The sequence below is a fragment of the Acanthisitta chloris genome, unplaced genomic scaffold (assembly GCF_000695815.1).
Source record: "Acanthisitta chloris isolate BGI_N310 unplaced genomic scaffold, ASM69581v1 scaffold12974, whole genome shotgun sequence".
Taxonomy (NCBI): domain Eukaryota; kingdom Metazoa; phylum Chordata; class Aves; order Passeriformes; family Acanthisittidae; genus Acanthisitta; species Acanthisitta chloris.
The window spans coordinates 54,872-75,728 of NW_008671081.1; the positions used below are offsets into that span (position 1 = coordinate 54,872).

A 20,857-nucleotide genomic window follows, 5' to 3' on the forward strand; every position below is an offset into this window, starting at 1 on the left:
GTTCTATTCGTGTGTAGAGTTTGCTGCACACAGAAGCATAAAGGAAACACAGCAAAGATGAGAACAGAGCCTAGGTACCTATCTTTGCTATGCTCTCACCTTGTCAGAGTGTCTCCTTAGCTTTTCTGGCATTTGACCTACTCTTTGCCGTGATTTGTTTCCCTGGCAGAACAACCTTAGGGTTTCTGCCTGGTCAACCACAGCATTTTGAGCAGAAAAGAGATCTTATCTTGCTACAAAGTCTCTAAGTGGAGGTTTTTCTTTTTTCTTGTGTGATTAATTGGTGTGTTGTGTTTTGTTTCTCTTTCAATACTGTCATTTTGTGGAATTTCAAAATCCAGCTTGGATTTACAAGCGTGTAATGTCTCTAATATCCTTCAAAGGATCCGAATTGTGCTCTGTGGATTGCTGCTGCAGGAGGACAAAATCACAACATCTCTATTCTTTGAACGCCACCATTATCACTCTGTGTTAATGAAATTATTTCAGTATTACAAGAAATGAGGTTTTGAAATTCATTCAGTATTAGAGGGAATTGGATTGTAATTAGAGCATATTTCAAAAAGAATAAAAGGATCCATGATATGTGCTTAGCTCTTAAAGCACCTAATCCTGTATTAATTGTGCTTTGGGCACATCTGCCCTCACACGAAGGGGACTCTGACAGCGAGAAGGGAAATGTAGTGGTTTTTGAGGCCAAACAGCTCCTCCAGCAGGATGGCAGTGCAAGTGGAATGACACGGGAGAGCACAGGCTGCTCTGCCTTCCCTCCCCTGCCCCTCGCACAGTGCTGGGCTGTGTTCTTCATGGGCTGCAGAGGACTCGGCTGCATGTTACTGCACTATCTTCTTGCTCTTGGCGTTGGCTCTGTTAGCTTTTTCCCCCTGTATTTGGACAGGAGAAGATCATGGAGGTGTTTAGGTACCAGAAATGGAGTTGTCTTATGTTTCTGTCTGTTGTGCTACAGGCAAGAAGACATGAGAATGTTCATTCTAGCGTGGGCTGTGCTGTGGCCTCGAAGCACCTAGTATGGCATAACAGGACAGCTCTGCTGGCTTGTCTGGAGAGGAGGGTGAACAGCATGGTTGGATGAGAATCAGGCTTCAGGGATGTTTAGCTCAGAGTTCATCAGGAGGTGTCTGTAAGGTGGTAAACATGGGAGGGCTTCTGATGAAATTATGTACGAGAGCCTTGCCCTGTCTGGTGAGCTCCTTCCCCAGGAGGGGCTGGTTGGACTTCACTTTTCCGTGTGAAATGGAGTTGTCTTATGTTTCTGTCTGTTGTGCTACAGGCAAGAAGACATGAGAATGTTCATTCTAGCGTGGGCTGTGGCACTAGCTCGAAGCACCTAGTATGGCATAACAGGACAGCTCTGCTGGCTTGTCTGGAGAGGAGGGTGAACAGCATGGTTGGATGAGAATCAGGCTTCAGGGATGTTTAGCTCAGAGTTCATCAGGAGGTGTCTGTAAGGTGGTAAACATGGGAGGGCTTCTGATGAAATTATGTACGAGAGCCTTGCCCTGTCTGGTGAGCTCCTTCCCCAGGAGGGGCTGGTTGGACTTCACTTTTCCCAAATCCACATGCCTCAGACTGAAGGCAGCAGGGTTGACAACAGTGTGACTGTACCTGACCTGCAGCAAGAGGTGGTTCTCTCAGTCTTGCTTTGGAGTGTCGTGCCAGCTCAAGCATCTCAGCTGGGCCCACCCTGTTCGTTCTATGGTCAGGTGAACTCCCTGTTGTGATTTCCCTTGTGCAGTGAGTTCTTAAGGAAAGCAATTGCCATTTGAGGTTACTGAGCTGCACTTCCCTGCTGCAGAGTAACTTGCTGGCTCTGTGGAAACGTGCAGCTCTGCAGGATGCTGAGCCATGGGGGTGCAGAGTCTGTGTTCAGCTGAGCAGAAATGGGCAGAGCCTCCTTGAGCTGGGGATTTACACCAACACAGCTGTCATCGAGCAGGACTTGCTTCTTGCCTTTCTCCCTGTTTTGTGGTGGTTTTGCATAAATGATTAATTCCCACTTTTCTCTCCCTGCAGCCTGTTCCAGCACTACTGCTACACCCGGGGCGGCATGCGCCACACGTCCTACACGTGCATCTGCGGCAGGTGAGTCCTGCTTTCTGCTGAGCTCGGTCCTCTTTGGGGTCACTTCCCCACACTTACTCCTTTTAGACATGTGATGTGTTTGCAAGTGCCACCAGAGTGAGTTCTGACCTGTTTCCACTAGAAAAGCCAAAGCGAGGTGGCTGGCTCTGTCTCTGAAAGGAATGACTGGGTAACAGATTCTGCTGCACTCAAGAGATTCCCCAGTGGCTGCTGCTGCCAAGATCATGTGTATGCTCACACCTGTGCTGCAATTGGCTTTTGGATGGCATTTTGGAGAAAGGCTGTAGAGCTTGTCTCTCTTGCTCAAAAATACTCTCTTGAAATACACCTGAAGTGTTTCGTATGATCCTCAAAATTGTATGCCTCGAAGGTTAGGATGCAATTAGACAAATCTTTGTGGAATTTTGAAGTTTTTTGCTCTCTCCTTTCCTTGCTGAACAGCTCGTGGTGAAGGTACTGTTTGGGAAGGTGTTGTAAAAGTTAGCCCTGCAGTTGTGGGAACACAGAGAACAGTGTAGGCTCCATGCTGAAGAATAGCTGTGTGCTTTGTGCAGAGATTAATCTTGCTTAGTCAGTGGAATTAATCTCATCAGAGCTACATGACAGTTGGACAGGCATATATGTTGGTGTATGTGTTCCAGGTGTCAGTCACTGCTCCTTGCAAACACTTGCCCCACACTGAAGTCACCTGCATTACAAAAGATAATTTTGGTGTTAATGACAACAATGCTATATTGCTTTGGAGGTAACCAGGGCAGGTAGCACCTTCACTCCTTTCTGCTGGTTACTCAATTGCTTATTTGTAAATGCAGTTTTCCAATTTGTATGCAGAATTGCAGTAGGAGTTTTATGGCAAATTGTATCTATAATTGTCTGAGAAGTTAAAGTACCACTGTATAACCTGAGAACTAGCATCCTGCTGAGATGAGCCTCCACCTCTGTGCTGTTGTCCTGTGTGGTGGGGGTGAAATCAGGTTGTGTCTATGGTTTTTCAGAGACTCCCATTCACTTGCCGTGGGTCAGAACCTGCTCTGCAGGATCTGCAGGATCTGCTTTGGGTGGGCAAAGCCTTCGATGGCCTCACTACACCTACAGAGCTGCACACTTGGGTGGTGGTTCCTTGTGACCCACGGGAACAGCCTGAACACTGCACAGGACTGAAGGAGTCAGGTTAAATGGCTCAGGGAGCTGAGGAGGAGGAAAGCTGCAGCGTTGGTTCAGAAGGGAGTGATGACAGGAGTGTCTGCAGTGTCCTGTCCCACCACACCACAGGAGCTCAGCAGGGTGTGGGAGCAGTGTGTGAGCTGTCCCTGAACTGCTGGGGCACTTAGACAAGGGCTGTCCCTGGAGTGCAGGATCCAAACAACACTGGGACTCGCTGCTGTAGTTGGGAGCTGCCTCTGTATCCTACCACTGCAGTTAGAAGTGCAGGCAAACCTAATTGAAAAAGAAAATAAATTACAGGAGATAGAATACAAAGACCTTTATCTGTAAATTGCTGTATTCTGACTATGAGTGACTAAGAATGAATAATACTGGTAGATTTAAGCAAGGCCCTAATAAAATGGATGAATTAAATTAACTTAATAATGGCAAAAATAATAGACATTTTTATTGCCATGAAAATGTCATGCATTGTAAATACTGCACTTAACTACATCCATGGCTAAAAATAGCTTTTGCAGTTAGGATGTTTGCACAGTGATGTATTATTCTGTTCATGCTGAGTTTTGATTTTTCCTGAACACTTAAAACTGTGATGTTTTGACAGGAACTTTCCCTCTTAGATTACAGGCCTGATAATAATTTTTGTAGCAGAGAATCATCCTATTAAATAAAAGGCAAGTTTGTTATTCAGATTTTACAGAAGGTGCTCCCTGAGCTGGAAATCAGGGGTACTCAGGGTGATAATTCAGTGCAGACATGGATCACTTGTCCTGTGATGAGTCCATCCATGTGTTGGCCCTGTCCAGTGCTGTGTTCTGAGGACATGGTGGATGAGTCTTGGGTGTGACCAGGTATGCTTTGTGTTCACTGCTGTCACCAGGATAACAGCACACATGGATCAGTGTTCCAGGGTGTCACCCAGTGGGGTTAGTCCTGTGGCTGGTGATGCTTTGACCCTGTTGTCTGGGGAGTGGTCTGAAGTGTGGTTAGAGTAGAGTGGCACCTTTTGAGAAGCACACTGGGGATATTCAGCGCTCACCTGCAGTGAGTAGTCTGTCTGCAAGTGCTAGTGAGTTATTCACTGCACTGTCTTAGGGTACCAAGGAACCAGTGTTACGATGGGAAAGCAAAGGCAATGCCTTCATCGTGTGTTCTGGTGACACTGTGGCAGCAGGTGCAGAGATTCCAGCTGGAGTTGGGTGGAGGCCTTTGTGTCTGTGCAGCCACCACAGAACCCGTGGGCAGCTGCTCCTCCTCACAGCAGCATCTGGGACTTGGGTTCAGATGCTCTTGGCAGATGTCTCTGGGCAGCTGACAGCTCTCCTCGGGTGATACCAGTGCCAAGGAGAACACTGTGCGGTGAAATGCCTTCCTCTGGCCGAGGATCGCGATAGGAGAAGCTTTTTGGATAGGATTAGATACTTCTTGAGTCTGTTTTTCTTTCTGGCGTTTCAGTACAACTTCTTAAGATTTCATGTCTCAGATAAAAAGGTAGAGAGAAGGGTTAGTGCTTCGTTCTGGATTGATTCTGCGATGATTTAAATCGTGGTGGAAGTAGTTTGCTGTTTTAGTTCACGGTCTGTTGGGTTTTATTTAGCTGTTCCTAATGTAGAGCTAATAGCTGCACTTTTGTAATGCTTAATGCTCAGCATAGTCCTGTTCTTAAAATGCTGCTGACATTCCTCCTCTGTCTTCTAATCATTTGTTTTCAGGGTGCTTTCTAATCTAAAATGTGTCTTGGGGGTTTGTTTTCCTTTGCTAGCCAATTGGAATCTCTTCCCACACTTCTCATTCTCAGTGGTGTTAATTTGCAGCTTTTCTGCTGCTTCATGCAATTCTTTCTGTATCAAACATGTCTTTGGCACCAGTTAGAGGTAAATTATTAAAGGAGCAGAAATAGGTACGCAGAAACAAACCTCCTGGAGGATTTTTCAGGTTGGGTGCCTGGGTCTCATGGTGGGTTGCAGAGGTGCTGACCAGAAGAAAGGCAGTGCTGCCAGTGATCTGCTCCACTCAAACCCACACAGACCTCACCCTGCTGCCCCTGAGGAGGAGAGGAGCCTTCCTGGAGAGCCTGTTCCCTTTGCTTTGCCAGTGGCTGGGGGGTTTGTTTGCATTGGTTTGAAGACACCTTGAAAGTCTAACGGAGTCAGTATGAGCTGTTTCTGCATGTACCTTATGAGTGCACATCACTGCTGAAGCATCACTCCTGAGGCATCTCCCTGCCTGCAGCTGGGGAGAGTGCTGAGGTGCATCCTGTGGAGGATGTGCAGCTCTGGAAAGGAACCGGCTGGAGCTGTTTCCGTGTTGGTGTTTGAATTTGGGTCAGCTGTGCATTTCTGAAGTGAGTTCTGCTGCTCCTCCTCAGCCCCAGGGCCCGCTCAGAGCCAGGGACCAGCCCTGCAGGGCTCGTGCTGCGTTTGCTTTGGGCGAGAAACTCTGGAGAGAGCTGTCAGGAGCAGCTCTGCTGTGCCTTGGGTGCTCGGCCCAGGGGACCTGCCCAGAGCCAGCCCCAGTGGAGTCCCAACCTCCTCACCCCAACACTGCCAGAGCCAAAAAGCCTGAGATGCATATGTTGTGCATATCTGGTCTTCAGCACCAACTGTGCTCTCTGTGCTGTGATCCCATTTGCTCACAGAGCCAAGATGTGCGTGACAGATAAGGAGCCTCAAATGCCAAGAAAGATTGTGGCTGCTTAACGCTTCACTGCGGTGCTGAGAAAGATTTTTCACGTATCTCCCGCCACAGTTGGTGCTGAACCTTACAGAAATATTTTGTTAGCTAAAACCTTTACATTAAAATGTGGAAAAGAGATCCCTCATCTCTGTATTTGCAATGTCTGTTGTGGAAAGCATTTGTGCAGGCCTCAAATCTGAGCGTATGAGTTATTTATGCCCTGGGATGGTCTGTGACACTGAGGGTGCCAGCACACCATGAGAAGTAAACAAGCTGTCTGCAAACACATTAGCATGGAGTCGTGCCCTTAAGCTGCATGGTAATTTTTTAAAAGTTGGTCATAAATATATGCATGTGCTGTTTGCTTCTCCTGCTTTGTCCCCAGTTTTGGAGAGAGATAAGGAATAGTATCTGCAGCTCAAACCCTGGCAAACTGCTGTGGAGTGTGTGTGTGTGCTGATTTTAATTACTTTGGGTGTGCTTTAATTATTGTTGGTGTGTTTTAATTATTTTTGTGCTTTTCATTAAACCCCAACAGTGTGGTTCACAAACAGCATCCTGCATAGCACCGAGGCCATTCCAGGGGCAGGTCCCCCCAGAGTTCAGCCCTCAGCCTGGGGAGCAGTTCTTCAGGCAGGAGTGATGCTGCCTCCTGTGCTGTGCTGGGAGCCCAGGGCAGAGGGGGAGCAGCCTGCAGCACTGGCACCTGCACACGAAAGGAGGCAGCTGGGGCTGGAAATGTGGTTCCCACCGTGCACCTGGCCAGGCCTTTTCCTTTGATGGTACCTACTGCCCTGTTACAGGGTTTTTTGTCAGGCAGAGCAAACTAAATCTGAAAGTGTTCTGGCATGGAAAGCGGTTTCAGCAGTGCCCAGGAGACAGGACATCTCAGAAAGAAGCTCATGTCTGTCTTCATCTTGTATACAAGCTTTAAAGGGATGTTTTTAGCTGTCTGCAGAGGTTCTCAAGTCCAGCATCCAGGAAAGGAAAGCATCCAGCCAGGAGCCAGTTGGGAAACTGTGCTTAAGCCGTTGGATCACCATCACAGAATGGATTTGTTGCAGCCTTAATGCTGGGGGGGTTAACTCTTGATTTAACAACTTTAATTTTTCCCTCTGGAGTGTGTGTACGTTTAAGAAGTTACACTTTGTATCTGAGTGACTAATGATCTGTCAGATGTCTAATTGATCACAACTACTTCGTGTATCGTGAAGGTAATTTCTTTTTGGATGCAGTGCATGGTTACTGTTTTGGTAGTTGCACATGTCACCATGTCACAAGTCCAACATGAGAAGCTTGTCAGATGTCACATTTACTCCAGAGATGGCAAAATATTCATTGAAACTGAGCCTCAGATTTCTTTTCACCTAAGATATGAAGCTGTTCCACTGTCATATCTTAAAGGAATCCAATTTGAGCAGGGTGACCAGTATGGTTTTGATGAAAGCTGAAGCACAGCCTGGCAAGTCAATGGGAGGGGCTGGAGAGATACTGCAGTGACCCTGTCCCAACATGTGTATTTTTTGGTGTGATATATTTCTTCTAGCATTTTGAAGAGAAAAAGCTAGAGCATCTCTGAGAAGAACAGTAAAAGAAAAATAGGTAGAGCTTGAGATCTTTACCAGCCTTTCAACTGATGTTTTGTAGACCTGGGGGAATATCAGCAGATAAGAGAGGATGCCAAGGCCAAATGTAGGTCACCAAACGGATCATGGAGCTGCAGCACGACAGAACAAGGGTCCATCCTTCTCTGGAGCTGCTTTGTTCCTGTGAACCAGCAGTAGAGTCTGAAAGGTGTCCAAGAATAAAAATCTTTTCTTTGTAGTGTGGTTTCTGTGCTAAGAGGTGAGGAGAGAGTGACAGTTTCCTCCCTGTTACACCCCGAGCAGAGAGCAGTGCGTGTGCTCCAGCAGGGACCACGTGTGGCTGTGCCAGAGGGAACTGGAGCTGTTTCCAGTCAGTGATTCCTGGAGTGCTTCAGCCATCTCCCATATTACTCCAGTGGAAGTTAGGGGTTTTATGTCTCAGACTACTTAACCTCAAAGAGGGGAAAAATATCACTTGGTAATTAAAAAACTCTGGAAGGTATTAAATGGGTGTAAGTTGAAAAATTACTTGTGCATAATTGGTTCCTCTGCACTGTCATGGATGTGAGAAATGAACTGTGCTGAGTTTCCCCTGCAGAAAGGTCCTATCCTGCAGCCAGAGGAGCAGAATTCCCGTCCTGTCTCTGGCACAGGAGAGACAGGGTGGCTGTGCAGCCCACGCCGGGGCAGGGCCTGTGGCAGCTCCCACAGGCTGCAGGTTCCTGCTCCGTGTGTAATACACTCGTGTTTGCAGTGCTGCTTCTCCTGTTCTGTTCACGGTTCTTCTTCCACTAATGGTGCTGAATTTCTGTCTCTCTGGCAGTGGGGAGAACTCGTCTGTGCTGCACTATGGCCATGCTGGAGCCCCGAACGACAAGACTATTGAAGATGGAGACTTGTGGTAAGGCTTAGAGTTTGATATTTTTATTTCACCACTGCTGTTTCCATATGGGAATTGTATCTGTTCTTGGAGGTAATTATTGGAATGAATGTTAAAATGATGATTGCAGAACGATCAAGGTCTAGGTCTTTAAAATAATATGTAATTTTGCGTGCCAAACTCATCTGGTTTCTTCCAAAGGTCCTGCACCTCCAGTTGAAATCCTGGGCCAGAGGCACATAGGATTGAGTTTAAGAAATGCTGTACTCTAAGCACAAGGGCAGTTGCAAAATTTGGCATCTGAGTTTCCTCTTGAGCCTCAGCCCCAAACCTCAGCTCCAATGGCTGGGTGAAGGGTCACAAGAGTGTTGGCTGCTTTTAGAGCATCACATCAAACTGCAGTCTGGATCGGGTCTTAAAAATGCTTGTGTGCACTCAGAACCCTGTGGTGAGAGTAGGCGTTGGAACGTGTGAAGAGCACACTCAGCTCAGGGCAGGGTTCTGTGTGGTGCCCAAAACATCTTTAAAGATTTTGCTTAGAGTTTAGCATTGCTTTAATACAGCTGCAAATGCCATACACTTTTCTCCCCTTGCATTCTATGTCCACATTCTGTGCAGTGTCACTGCAGGTACAAACAGGGTGAACGAAAGAGCCAAATATATTGCCCTAAATTGGAAGACAAACCTGTTTGTGTGGGGTGTGACAGCAGGATACAGCCCTTCACCTCTGCAGACACTGGTCAAAGGCCTGTGTTTCACAGAGTGCTTTGGGTTGGAAGGGGCCTTAAAGATCATCCAGTTCCACCCTTGCCACAGGCAGGGACACCTCCCACGAGCCCAGGCTGCTCCAACCCCATCCAACCCGGCCCGGAACACTCCCAAGCTGCTCTGGGCAACCTGTGCCAGAGCCTCAGCACCTGCCAGGGAAGGATTTCTTCCTCATATCCCTCTGTCCCTGCCCTCTGACATTTGTGAAATGCAGAGCTGGTTTTGGAGGAGTTAGTCACTGATGTTCACTGAAGGATGTGTGTTGGATTGCCTTCATAGCACGTGCAGAGGGGAGCAGGTCTATGTGTGTTTTCACAGTGGAGTCTAAAGGTACGAAGAAAAGCATATTAGTATTATCATCGATAAGCTCAAAACCTATTATGGAAAGCAAATTGAATCTCGGAAGTGAAAAAATATGCCTTGATGGCTAATGTTCCAGGCAGATCTGCAGGTGCTGCAGAGTGAACTTTGGTAATTTCTTTTCAATGCTGTAAAAACTTTTTAAAAGCTTCTTGTACAATAGTTTATGTATTATCTTCATCTGTGGTTAATAGTTTCCTAAACCCATCAAATACTGACACTAATTTGTTGCAGGGCAGTAGCTTTGATTTATGATTAGGTTGTATTTGAGTAGAGCATCCTCTATGAGGGTTTTCCCATCAGGCAGGACACACCAACATGATACTGTCTCAGCTGTGTCAGTTAATTAAACTTTTAAAAGGTGTGTGGCCTACAGGAAATCTCAGCACATGTTGCTGAGGGAAGATATGGCACGATGCAGTGTGATGTCCTGCACTTAACATCAAGGCTTTAAATGGGGTGAGAGACTTCAGGGGGAGGGCTGTGTGTAGGACTCTGCACAAGAGACTTCGGGGGAGGGCTGTGTGTAGGACTCTGCACAGTCTCTGAGGTCAGTGTAGTGGATGGCTGCAGTCCTTCCTAAACCACAGCTCTTTGCACACTCTGATTCCCTTCAGTATTGGCAAAAGCTTTAAAATAGGCTTGGGTTCTGTTAGCCTCGGAGAGCTGAATGTCAGGAGAGCAAACGTTACCAAACACATTGGTCACCAAAGTGTTTCAGAGCTGCTGCACAGCAGCCCCACTTTGTACCCAGCTCTGCCTGGGTCATTCCTGCAGGTGCTGCACGAGTGTCGGGTTTGGAGTCGCTGCGTGTGCGCAGAGCTGGGGATCCACAGTGGGCTGGGCTGGTCCGTGCTGGTCCGTGCTGGTCCGTGCTGGGTGTCAGCACCAGGCCTCTGGCTTCCAGTGCAGCCTCCAGGAGCCACGGGGAGCTCTGTCGGGTGGCGTGGGGAGCCCTGAGCACAGCAAACCTTCCTTACGTCCGGTGACAAGAGCTCGGGGTGTTCTGAGGGTTATTTCTGCTTCTGCTGGTGTAAATCTAACCTAACGATTCATCTGCTTGTGTGTAATAGAATTGGGGGATTGGGTATGTGGTACGATTTTTATTAAATTATTCAGTAGGATTTCATATCTTTTTCTCAGCATTATTTAGTGGCTGCAAATAACATTTGTGGGTTTTGCAGCAATGTGCTGCTCGGGCTCTTTATGTGCAAAGCAGTGCAGTGTCAGTAAATAAGTCAGCAAAGCACCTGAGTATTAGGAGAAAATACATTTGTAAGACTAATACTTTGCTGCTGTGAAATGCTTGAGTGCTTGCATTGTTTGCTCTTTTGAAATACAAGCTACGAGGATTTGGTTGTAGCAAAAGGAGATCATAGGCCAAAATACTTGTGCCATTACAGTTTTATGTCTTTTTTAAAGACTATTATTCTGACTTCTCCTTCAAAAGCTGTGGCAGGTTCAGAACAGCCTGCTTTAATGGTGTTCATTTTTTAAAATTAACCTGCATCAAATGGGTTTATTACTTCTGTAAGAAACTGGTATGGGACTACATCTCTGCTTTTGCATCATAATCCATGTTTTTTATAGGAACAGCTTCTGTTTTAAAAGATCCCAGTGCAAGACAAGGGCTATGAAGAGAGTTTCTGACACTGCTGTTACTGCAAACTGTCTTGCCAAGCAGGATTGTCACTTTCAGCCTATTAAATATTAAAACAGCTAATTGACACAAACATTTCAATTGACATAGAAAGAAATCAATGTTTTTAGGGAAGTTTAGGTGTTCAATAGATACAGGCATTTAACTGCTGTGGATATTGAGTGAATATTGCAAAAGCAGCAAGTCATTGTTTTATGTAAAAGATTGGTGTGCTGTAGTGTCTGTGCTCAGTGTGGTCTAAACCAAACACTTCCTAAGTGTCTGTGGTCTCCATGGTCACACAGGTCATGCACATCAATGGGGAGGTGCACTCGACCCCTTCACTTGGTGTTCCCTGTCCACAGCAGCTGTACTCAGAGTGTTGTGAGCCACAGCCTGCAGTGATGCTGTACAGCCAGTGCACAGGTACTGGTTTTCTTCTGTCACCTGAAGTGTGTGACAGCTTGGACTGAAACTCAGGCTGTTTGCCCTGGTTACTGCAGGACCCGCGGCAGAGCAGTGCAGGAGCTCCCTGCTCTGTGTGCTGTGCCATCACTGCTGGGAGGGCAGCACAACACCTTTTGCCTGCAAAGAGTTTTGTTGCATTCAGGGACCAGAATGGAAGCGCTGGCAAAGTCTGGTTAGTGTCCCAAAGCCAAACAGGTCTGTCGTAAAGGGACAGCCCCAGTGTCGTGTCCCCGTGTGAATGCTGCAGTGTGGTGGCTGAGTCCACGGGCACTGCTGTTTGCTCAGCCCCAGACAGGGCTGGGGGTGTGGGAGGGTGTGCAGTGTCACAGAAAGGCTTTGCCAGACTCGTTGAACTCGAGGCAGTGTTTTCATCCCCCTGCAGGTTTAAGGCATCGGAATGACACTGGCAGCACGGGGCACTAGAACCAGGGCTCGCTGGGAGGAGATGAGGCTTGTCCCAAGTTTTCATACTGGTAACATGTTGTACTTGCCTAGTGGGAGCTCTGCCCCTGTGTGTGCATTCTGCTCCAGCTGTGTCACACCTGGCCTGGTGTCCTTTGTTTGGCACCTCTGTGTAGCTTTTAATATTTTCTTCTTACTATTGCAACTTCTGGTGCTGTCAAAAGATCCTCTTTAACTCCCAGAGCTCCTCTGCCCCTTCAGAAGCTTTGTTCATCACAGGCAGTTCCTGACTGCAGGAACAGGGAGCTGTGGAAGGGAGTTCTGGATAGAGCAGAGGGAAGATGCTAAGTGTTCGGGGCTGGTTTTTTTAATGACTCCAGAGAGATGAAGGGCACTTCTTCAGCCTCCCTGGAGTTGCTGGTCACTCCAAGGTGTGTGAAGAATTTTGCAAAGGAAAGTTGTTTCTTGTGAGAGCTGATCAGGTTCAGCTGTGGCTAAAGTAGAAGTTGCTTTGCTAATTTTACCTCTTTGACGTCAAGACATAATCTGTGGGTTTCTGCACTCAGACGCTTCGTTGCTGTGTAAGTTTCTGTGTCCATCTCGTGCACACGCTGTGGATGTGCAGTGCACACCCTGCACTCAAACTGTGCCAGCAGTGCAGTGTCATGTGTGACATGAAGGACTTTCTGTGAGTACTGAGTGGCTCCCGTTTATTCCAGAAAAATGCTGAAAGATTTTCAGTAAGTCAACTCTAAGCCTTCGTTGAGGATGAAAAAGGTGTATACAAAGGTGATTGAAGACTCTTTTCCAAACTTGTTTGGAATTCTCACCGTGTTTATGGAGTTTTGGGACACTAGTGCCAAGCTATAACCAGCGCTCGTTTCTCCAGGTGGGGGCAATGTTGCACTTAAAAAGAGGATCTGACCAATCTTTTTCCATCAGATACTAGAAATCCTCCTTTTTCCAGCGAGTACCTCATTGTCTGCTATTAAAGCCATTTATCCTATGGTCCAAAAAGCTGCATTTATTGCTTCTTGAAAGCACTGCTCTTAAAATCTCGGGATGTTAATGTGTCAGATGTAAATGCTCAACTATTTAATGTGGGTGAGACTAGTATTTTCATTTGCCCTGGTGCATTTTTAGGCATTTTGAAGTTAGTGCTGTAATAATATGCAAAAGTCATGGTTAGCTTTAACTTTTCAGTCTGCAGTTTTGAAACAACTTGTTGTTAGTAATGGTTTTGTTTCTAATAATAATCCAAAGTACATGGCTGCTACTTTACTGGTTGATTGCAAAATCAGCTGGCTATCCATTTCTGAAATAGTTCCTTGGGCTCGATTCCTCTGGTTTGATTAATGTTTACTGTTTCCATCAAGTGTAGGTATTTTTCATTTTGTTGTCCCTATAGACTATATTAACTTTATGCTAATCTAGAAAAATTGGATTTGATTAAAAACAGAAATATATTTGCTAGAATGAACAGTGATGTTGCTCTAATTGAATGTGCTCTGTTGGTGCTGGCTAATTGGGGCTGAGGTTGCTGACTGTCAGAGGTGTATAAGCCTTTAGCAAACAGAGGTCACTGATACTAATGGTGTTTGCTGTAACAAATTTTGGAGTTCTGTAAGTGCTGTGCTACAGTCTGCCTCGATTTTATGCTGTCTGCAGTGTGTGTGAAATGTCTTTTCAGTTGTCTCCTGTAAATGAATTTTGTCTGTCGTAGCTTTAGCTTAGCGTTCCCAGTGCAGTCTGAAAACACCTGGCTGCTGTTGGGTTGGTTTGACTGAAGTGTTCATCTCCAAAGAAAACAAGGATAAAGCTTAGTCTCTTTTTAAATTCTTGTTGAATTAATGTGGATCATTTATAAATGCTATTTAGTGTAATCCACTTTTTATGGTGGTCTTTAATACAGATACATATGAAGTGTGATAGAATTATTCTTCATGGATGTTGCTTATCTTGGATGGATTTCAGTAGCAAAATCTTTCTCCTGGGTGTGGGGAACTCATCTATGTAGATAAAATACAATTTTAGAGGAAGTCTGCTTGGCTTTTAAACCACTGTGGCTCAGGGGGAAGGTACAGTAAGTCCCCAACACAGCTCTGTGTATCCCCCTGGAGCAGACCCAACTCCCAGTCCCTGTGTGCAGGGCAGTGTTGTGTCTGCTCAGGGAAGTGCTGGTCACCCCTTGGTGGAGGCACTGCCTGGCAGAGCCGTGGCCTCAGGAGTCCTTCTGGTGGGTGCTGCTCCATGTCTGGGCTGAGCCAGTGTAGGTCGTTAAGGCAATAGTATTTCTGATTGCAGTTTTACACTGCAGTTCTAAACTGCCAACTGGAGGTGCTGCCATGAAGGGTGTGTGTTTCTTCTGAATAGGAAAGAAATATTCTTACTGGCAAAGTAGTACCCCTGGCTAGAGAGTGGGCAGCCTCCTTTTCTGAAACTCTAGTTGCCACCTTCAGTGTTGTGCACTTGGACCTGTCCATGGAAAGGCTACAAACTGTCTTGTCTGGTTCTTCAGCCAGTGTCATTCTCTGCAGTGCACTCTCAAACCCCTGACTGGTGGATTCCATCGGAGAACTGATAATTTGGAGGTTGCTTGAACAGCCACAAAGCCAACCATAGGCTGTCTAAAAAACTGAATGAACCTGTGCCATTGGACACTGGCCCAGTTTTCATCGTGGAAAGAGACTGGAAGTGTTACTTATGTGGACGTGATTGTGTGACCATGCACATACACACATAAGAGAACTTGACAGTATTTACAGTAAAAATCAGGAAGCAAGGTCTGACACTTTCCCTGCTCCTGTGATCTCTGGTGGCTGTTTGTCCAGGCTGGGCAAGGCAGGTCAGAGTATCCCAGAGCAGCTGCCGAAGGCCAAGGCTCATAGCTCCCAGTGTTGGCACCCAGGGATGGTGAGCTGCACGAGCAGTATCAAACTTCCACAGTTCCCTTTCAGGAGGTACCTTGCACTGCTCAGTAGAAGTCGACTGGTTTAGTTAAGTGTCAGATGTTAGTAACTTGCAGATGTCACAATGTTGGCCTTACCCTGTGCTGCTGCCACAGATTCTGGTGAGAAGCTGATGAGATTTGCCTCCTCGTTTTGATTGGGAAGCACTCAGTTGCAGGTACAGGTTTCTCTTCACACACTCTCTTCTCTTCCCTGCAGCTCTGACGTAGTTGCTCCTTGTTTGAGAAGTCAGCTGGACCCATGCATGCCTTTCCAATAGGGAGGCTCCTAAGGGGTGGAAACTGGCCAGAGCTTGGGGTTTGCTGCCATCTCTGATAAGCTGACTTTTCAGCAAAGAACTGTCTCTGCTAAAGGGACTACTGCTGCTTATTAAATATGTCAGATAAAAACAGATAATAACTAGTATAGCAGAGATAGAAAAAATCAGCCATTCAGCAAAAAGACAAGTCAGACAGGTAACCCTTTTGTCAGGACTTCAGCAGAGCCTGTTCCTGGTCTGTGGCACACTGCCAGCGTGGGACTGCCAGGGGAGTTCTGTAGGCAGTGCCAACTCTTTGCACCTTGAGGAGCCCCCAGTGCTGCTCCCACTCCAGCCCAGCAGTGCTGCTTGGTGCTCCGTGTTTGGGTGGGAAAGTCATGGAGAGAGGAGACAAATGAAGACACGGCTGAGGGCAAACCACAAGTGTGGGGCCACGTGGTTGTGTAAGTCGTAGCTAGATGGAGAGCAGTTGTGGAGCTCTTTGGTGTCTCTGTGTGGCTACAGGCTCTTCTTTTCAACAGGAGGCTTAAACAAAAGCGTCTTGTGAATGCAGAGAACCTCATTTCCTACACAAGAAGTACACTCTAGCGTTTTGTTAAGGTTACTCTTGGCTCCAGGGGTGCTGACAGCAAAGAGCTGGCTCTGGCCCGGTGAGCCAGGCCTGGCTTTGGCTCCTGTGTGCCGTGTCCCATGGGAGCTCCTCACAGCAGGACTTCTCCTAAACCCTTCCTCAGCAGGGCAGGACTGCACACTGCATGTCCCAATTCTCTGGTGGGGTTTGAGGTGTTACCTCACCTGGTGCTGTTTTTCCAATTGATAACTCTTGGCTAGTCAGGATGCAAGTGACTAAAAGAGTGTGTGTCACTAACTCTCCATTTTCTTCCTTGTGATATCATTTACGATAGTTCATTCTCGTGGTCTTGCTGTTAAAGCACCCCATTTCCAAATCACTGGGCATGTTTCCAGAAGTGTATCTCGCAGAAATGCTGATACCTAGTTCCCTTAAGCTTGAAATTGCCTTGGAAGTGTTTAACTGAGCACATGGTTGGGTTTTGTTAGTGCATGAATATGTAAGGATTTAATTGCTGAGTGAAGTGCAAAGCATGGAGCACTCTCTGAACTCGGAGCAGAGTGTGCTGAGATCACACAGAATAAACCTCCAGCTGGGGATGGCTTGCTTTTACTGCAGTGAGAGGAGGAAGAGGTTGTGTGCACCTTTATTCAGCTGTCCTAAGGCTGGCAGCAGCTCATCCGTGTGGCTGCTCGTAGGGATGTGGGTTAATCATGGCTCAAAGCCCTAAAACCTCAGTAAACGTTGCTGAGTAAAGTGCATCAGCATTCACACCTGTTTAACCCGAGGTACGGGGAGGGCATGGTAAGGGAAGGTGATATCAGCTTTCTAATTGCTAGGCTTGCAAACCCACCCAGGGGAAGGGAAGGTGTTTTCTCATCCGTGTGGCTGCTCGTAGGGATGTGGGTTAATCATGGCTCAAAGCCCTAAAACCTCAGTAAACGTTGCTGAGTAAAGTGCATCAGCATTCACACCTGTTTAACCCGAGGTACGGGGAGGGCATGGTAAGGGAAGGTGATATCAGCTTTCTAATTGCTAGGCTTGCAAACCCACCCAGGGGAAGGGAAGGTGTTTTCCTGAGAACAGAAGCTGGGGAGGACGTGGGTCGCAGGAGGTTTCACCCCAGTCATCACTCTGCTGCACTAACTCTGCAGAGCAGTGATGTGATTTTATAACCGTGGTGAGGAGATCCAGTGCTGAGTGTACAGACCCAGGAGATCTGTCGAGCAGGAAGGTGACAGCTTTATGTGTTAGCTCGTGGGAGTAGCTGTAGGCTTCACGAAAACTGCCTGCGAGAGCTTGTCTTGGGCTGGGTTGGTGGTTGGATCATAACAATTCATACACATGGCTCAGATATCCCAAATAAAGTATTGCTTCCCATTGTGATATTGGCCATAATTTGCTTCATTGCCTGGCAGTTTCAAATTATTTGACAATAAAAGTGTCAGCAAGCCTATAAAAGTAAAACACATGCTTAGAGGAAGATGATGCTTTATTTTTTAAAAGATGATATGCAGTGACTTTATGAAGAAAAGAACCCGAAAGAAATGAGCCTTTATAGTCCACAGCGCTCAAATCTAAAGCCTTACGCAAAGCGTTTCGTGATGCTTCACAGTCAGAGGTTAAGAAAGCTAAAGTCAAAATCAAAATGTGTAGTATTTTTCTTGGCTTGAAAGCCAAAAAATGTAACTATATATTTGCATTTTGTGGTGCCAATATTCTGTGAAAGGAACACAGCTCTGCCTTACCGCTCCGCTCTGTGTCGGAGGGGTGGGAGGGGAAAGGAACATTGCTGTGCCTGGTTTTCAGTGCCAGTGCTGCCTGACAGGCCTGTGCTCACTGTCAGATCCACAGGGCCTGACATACTCCCCCCCAAGTCCCCTGCTGGGCTCCTGCACAGGGCACAGAGTGCCAGTCTGCGCGGACAGGGAAGGGCTGGGGAGCTCCTGTAGGAGGGACACGTCCAGCCAAGCCTTCCCCGAGGCTGCGGCACGGCACACACTGCTTCTCTCTGCCTGTGGGTCATGTACAAAGTCACTGGAAGTTGTGCTTTCAGCCTTCTTGCCTGTGAAAGAAGTTGCATGCTCTCAGTCACTTTTGAAGGTGACTGGTTTTTCGAGGCTGTTGGCTAACACTGTGGTACTGAGGTGTGTGCAAGGCATTCTGTCCGTGAAGCATCCGCCAGGTTGTCTGATTGTTCTCAGACCTTGCATTGGTCAGTTTTACTTAGCAGTGCTGGCAGCATTTTGCATTATGTTTGGGAGGAAAGAGTATATATATACACTCAGGACTGAAGCATGAGTATGTTGCTCTGCCTTAAACATTTCTTCAAAGGTAAGCCACACAGGTCAAGATGCCTATAAGGCCAATTTTCCTTGTGCATTAGTGTTCATATTGCTGCTGCATTTGGTTGCAGTCCAAATAACACTAAGCAGCTGTTTGTGTACGTGACCATTTTGAGACTGCACCATCAGGCAGGTAACTCCTGTTTGTGTACGTGACCATTCTGAGACTGCACCATCAGGCAGGTAACTCTGTACTGCACCTGGGGACAGACTAGAATGCACTGCTGGTATCTTTGTCACTAGCAGTTTGCCATCTAATTTCAGGGGCAAATAAATGTCTTTTTTTCTAAGGAACTTGCTTTTAGATTTATTTTTTCCCAGTTAGTCACCAAGAGAAGATGGTAGCTCTGAGGCACTTTATTTGCCTGGCAAGCAAAGATATGGAACTGAGATCTTCTCAGGCGCCCATTATTTCCTCAGGATAGCTACAATATTTGGGCTATTTCCATGTCTTGGGCAACATTTTAATAATGGATGTGTTCCCAACTGAAGTTAAATGGAAGAGAATTCCTGATAAAGCCAAAATATCTCCCAAATGTCCTATTTGGTTTGGATGCTTTTCCCTGAAGCCTTCAGGCTGAATGGTGTGCTGTGCTCTGAGCTGGAATGTGAAAGATCATCTTCCTTCATGTCTCCTCTTGTCTGGAAGCCAAGAAACCTGAACAAATGGGGCTTCCTAGCTTGGGAGCCTAGTTTTGGTGTACCATCAGCTTTGTTATACTGTTTTTCCATTACTCAGTGCTCCAGTAACTCAAAAAACTGTTTACCAGCCACTGAGGGATGAATGGGTTTGAGAAAATGCTGATAATTGTAAGGTTAAAGACATAGCTAGAATTTTTGCCTCTGTTAAGTTCAGAATGAGTATTTTCCAGGTAAAATACACAAAACATAGCAACTTCCAGTAAACATGGACAGGGAGTTTAGAAGTTGTTGGTCCCAGCTTTGCTGTCACCATGCTGAATGAACATTTACCCTTGTAAATGCGACAGACATAGGGCACAGAACTGCTGCAGGGCCTCAGAGCATCCTGAGGCTTGATTTGTGGCTTTGAAATGGTCACTCTGGGATGGTTTGAAAGATTTAGACCTGATCTGATGTCTCTGTCTTGTTGGCACATTGCAGCATGGCCCAACTTCTTATGAGATTCTCAGTTGCTGTGACTAGTTTGCTGTATCTGTAGATTCTCTGTGTGTATCTTTAGTTATTTTTAGAACTGAGTCTAACCATAAAGTCAAAGCTTAGGCAGTGTTGATGTGGTTTCTGATGCTGAGGTTTGGCTAGGATGGTTTGCAGTCACTATGCTGGTGTCAAATCGTGGTTTTTTCACCCTGTGGATCTGAGGTTTGCTGCCCGCTGTGTATCTTCTCTCCATCAGCAGCTTTCTGTTTTAGCATTCCATATTTCATGTTTGAGTGAATTAATGTTTCATGTTTATTGTGTTATCTCAGTGTGTACAGACATAACTTTTACGTACACAGCTCTCCCGAGGAATTTGCTCCTATAGCTTTAAGCCTTGTGCAGTTCTGTGTCTGTAACCACTGAGTTGGTTCCTGAAGTTCCAGTCCTGCAAGTCTGTGTGCAGGTGAACCTTGCCCAGTCTGGGGAGGCTGGTGATGACTTCAGCAGGGCTTGCTCTCAGCACAGATATTTGTTCATGGAGGAAATTGTAGGGTGGATTTTAAAATTTCTTGGAGTGAATCTTCATGAGTATGTGACTATGTATGCAACGCAGCCAGGAGGGTCCCAGCCCTGCTGAAGTGTTCATTAGCTTTGCTCCCTGTCCAGGAGTGTGGACACGGTGAGTGTTTGCAGCTCAGTGCTGTAGCACTGGTTGTGGTAGCTTATATTTGTCCTTACCGAGTCACCTGTGCTGGCTGGGACAGAGCTGCACTGTGTGGTTTGCCTAATTACTGCTGTAATGAGGACTCATGGCAGAGAGGCCCCAGTGCAGTGTCCTGCCTTCTGCTGCTGCTGTCTGGCTGACCTGCTGTGAAAAAGCACCCAGAGGAAGAAAGCTCCAAGGGTTTCAAACACAGTGAAGGAAAATCCTATTGCTTATGATGATTAGCCTCTCGTATAGTTGTGTGGAGTGGTTGGAAGCAGAGTTAAATTAGCAGATTTCAACACTGACTCATTGCAGGAAAACAGGAGGCCACTCAGGCCATTCCCTAAGTCCTGTCCCTGGTCCCAGAGAGCAGAGGTCAGAGCTGCCCCTGCACTGCCCCTCGGGACGAAGTTGCATACAGCGATGTCGTCTCTCCTCAGTCTCCTCTTCTCCAGGCTGGACAGACCACGTGTCCTCAGCTGCTCCTCATGGGCCTTCTCCCATCCTTGTGTCCCTCCTTTGGACACTCTCCAATAGCTTCAGATCTTCCTTCTATCGTGGTCCCCAAAATGTTAAGTGCAGAGCAAGGGAAAGGTCTACAAGGTCTACTATTATACGTTCTAGTATTTCTTTGGGATTCAATTTTCATTTTTTTCCCCTTCTGTTTCCTTCTCAGCCTGTTCGATATGGGAGGAGAGTATTACTGCTATGGCTCTGACATCACGTGCACCTTCCCTGCCAATGGCAAGTTCACTGCTGACCAGAGGGCTGTCTACGAGGCCGTGCTGAAGTCATCACGGGCTGTGATGAAAGCAATGAAACCAGGTAAGAGGTGGGTC

The 20,857-nt window shown here is 46.7% G+C and overlaps 1 protein-coding gene across 1 annotated transcript in view; it reads left to right on the top strand.

Moving 5' to 3' along the window:
• PEPD (peptidase D) overlaps positions 1-20,857 on the top strand; it is a gene marked incomplete at its 5' end in the record, with an annotated part of 101,468 nt that overhangs the window by 50,788 nt on the left and 29,823 nt on the right. The window contains 3 exons of the mRNA XM_009073961.1: positions 2,035-2,103; positions 8,356-8,433; positions 20,695-20,843. Of these exons, the coding sequence (XP_009072209.1) occupies positions 2,035-2,103; positions 8,356-8,433; positions 20,695-20,843 (296 nt within the window). The remainder of the gene's footprint in view (positions 1-2,034; positions 2,104-8,355; positions 8,434-20,694; positions 20,844-20,857) is intronic.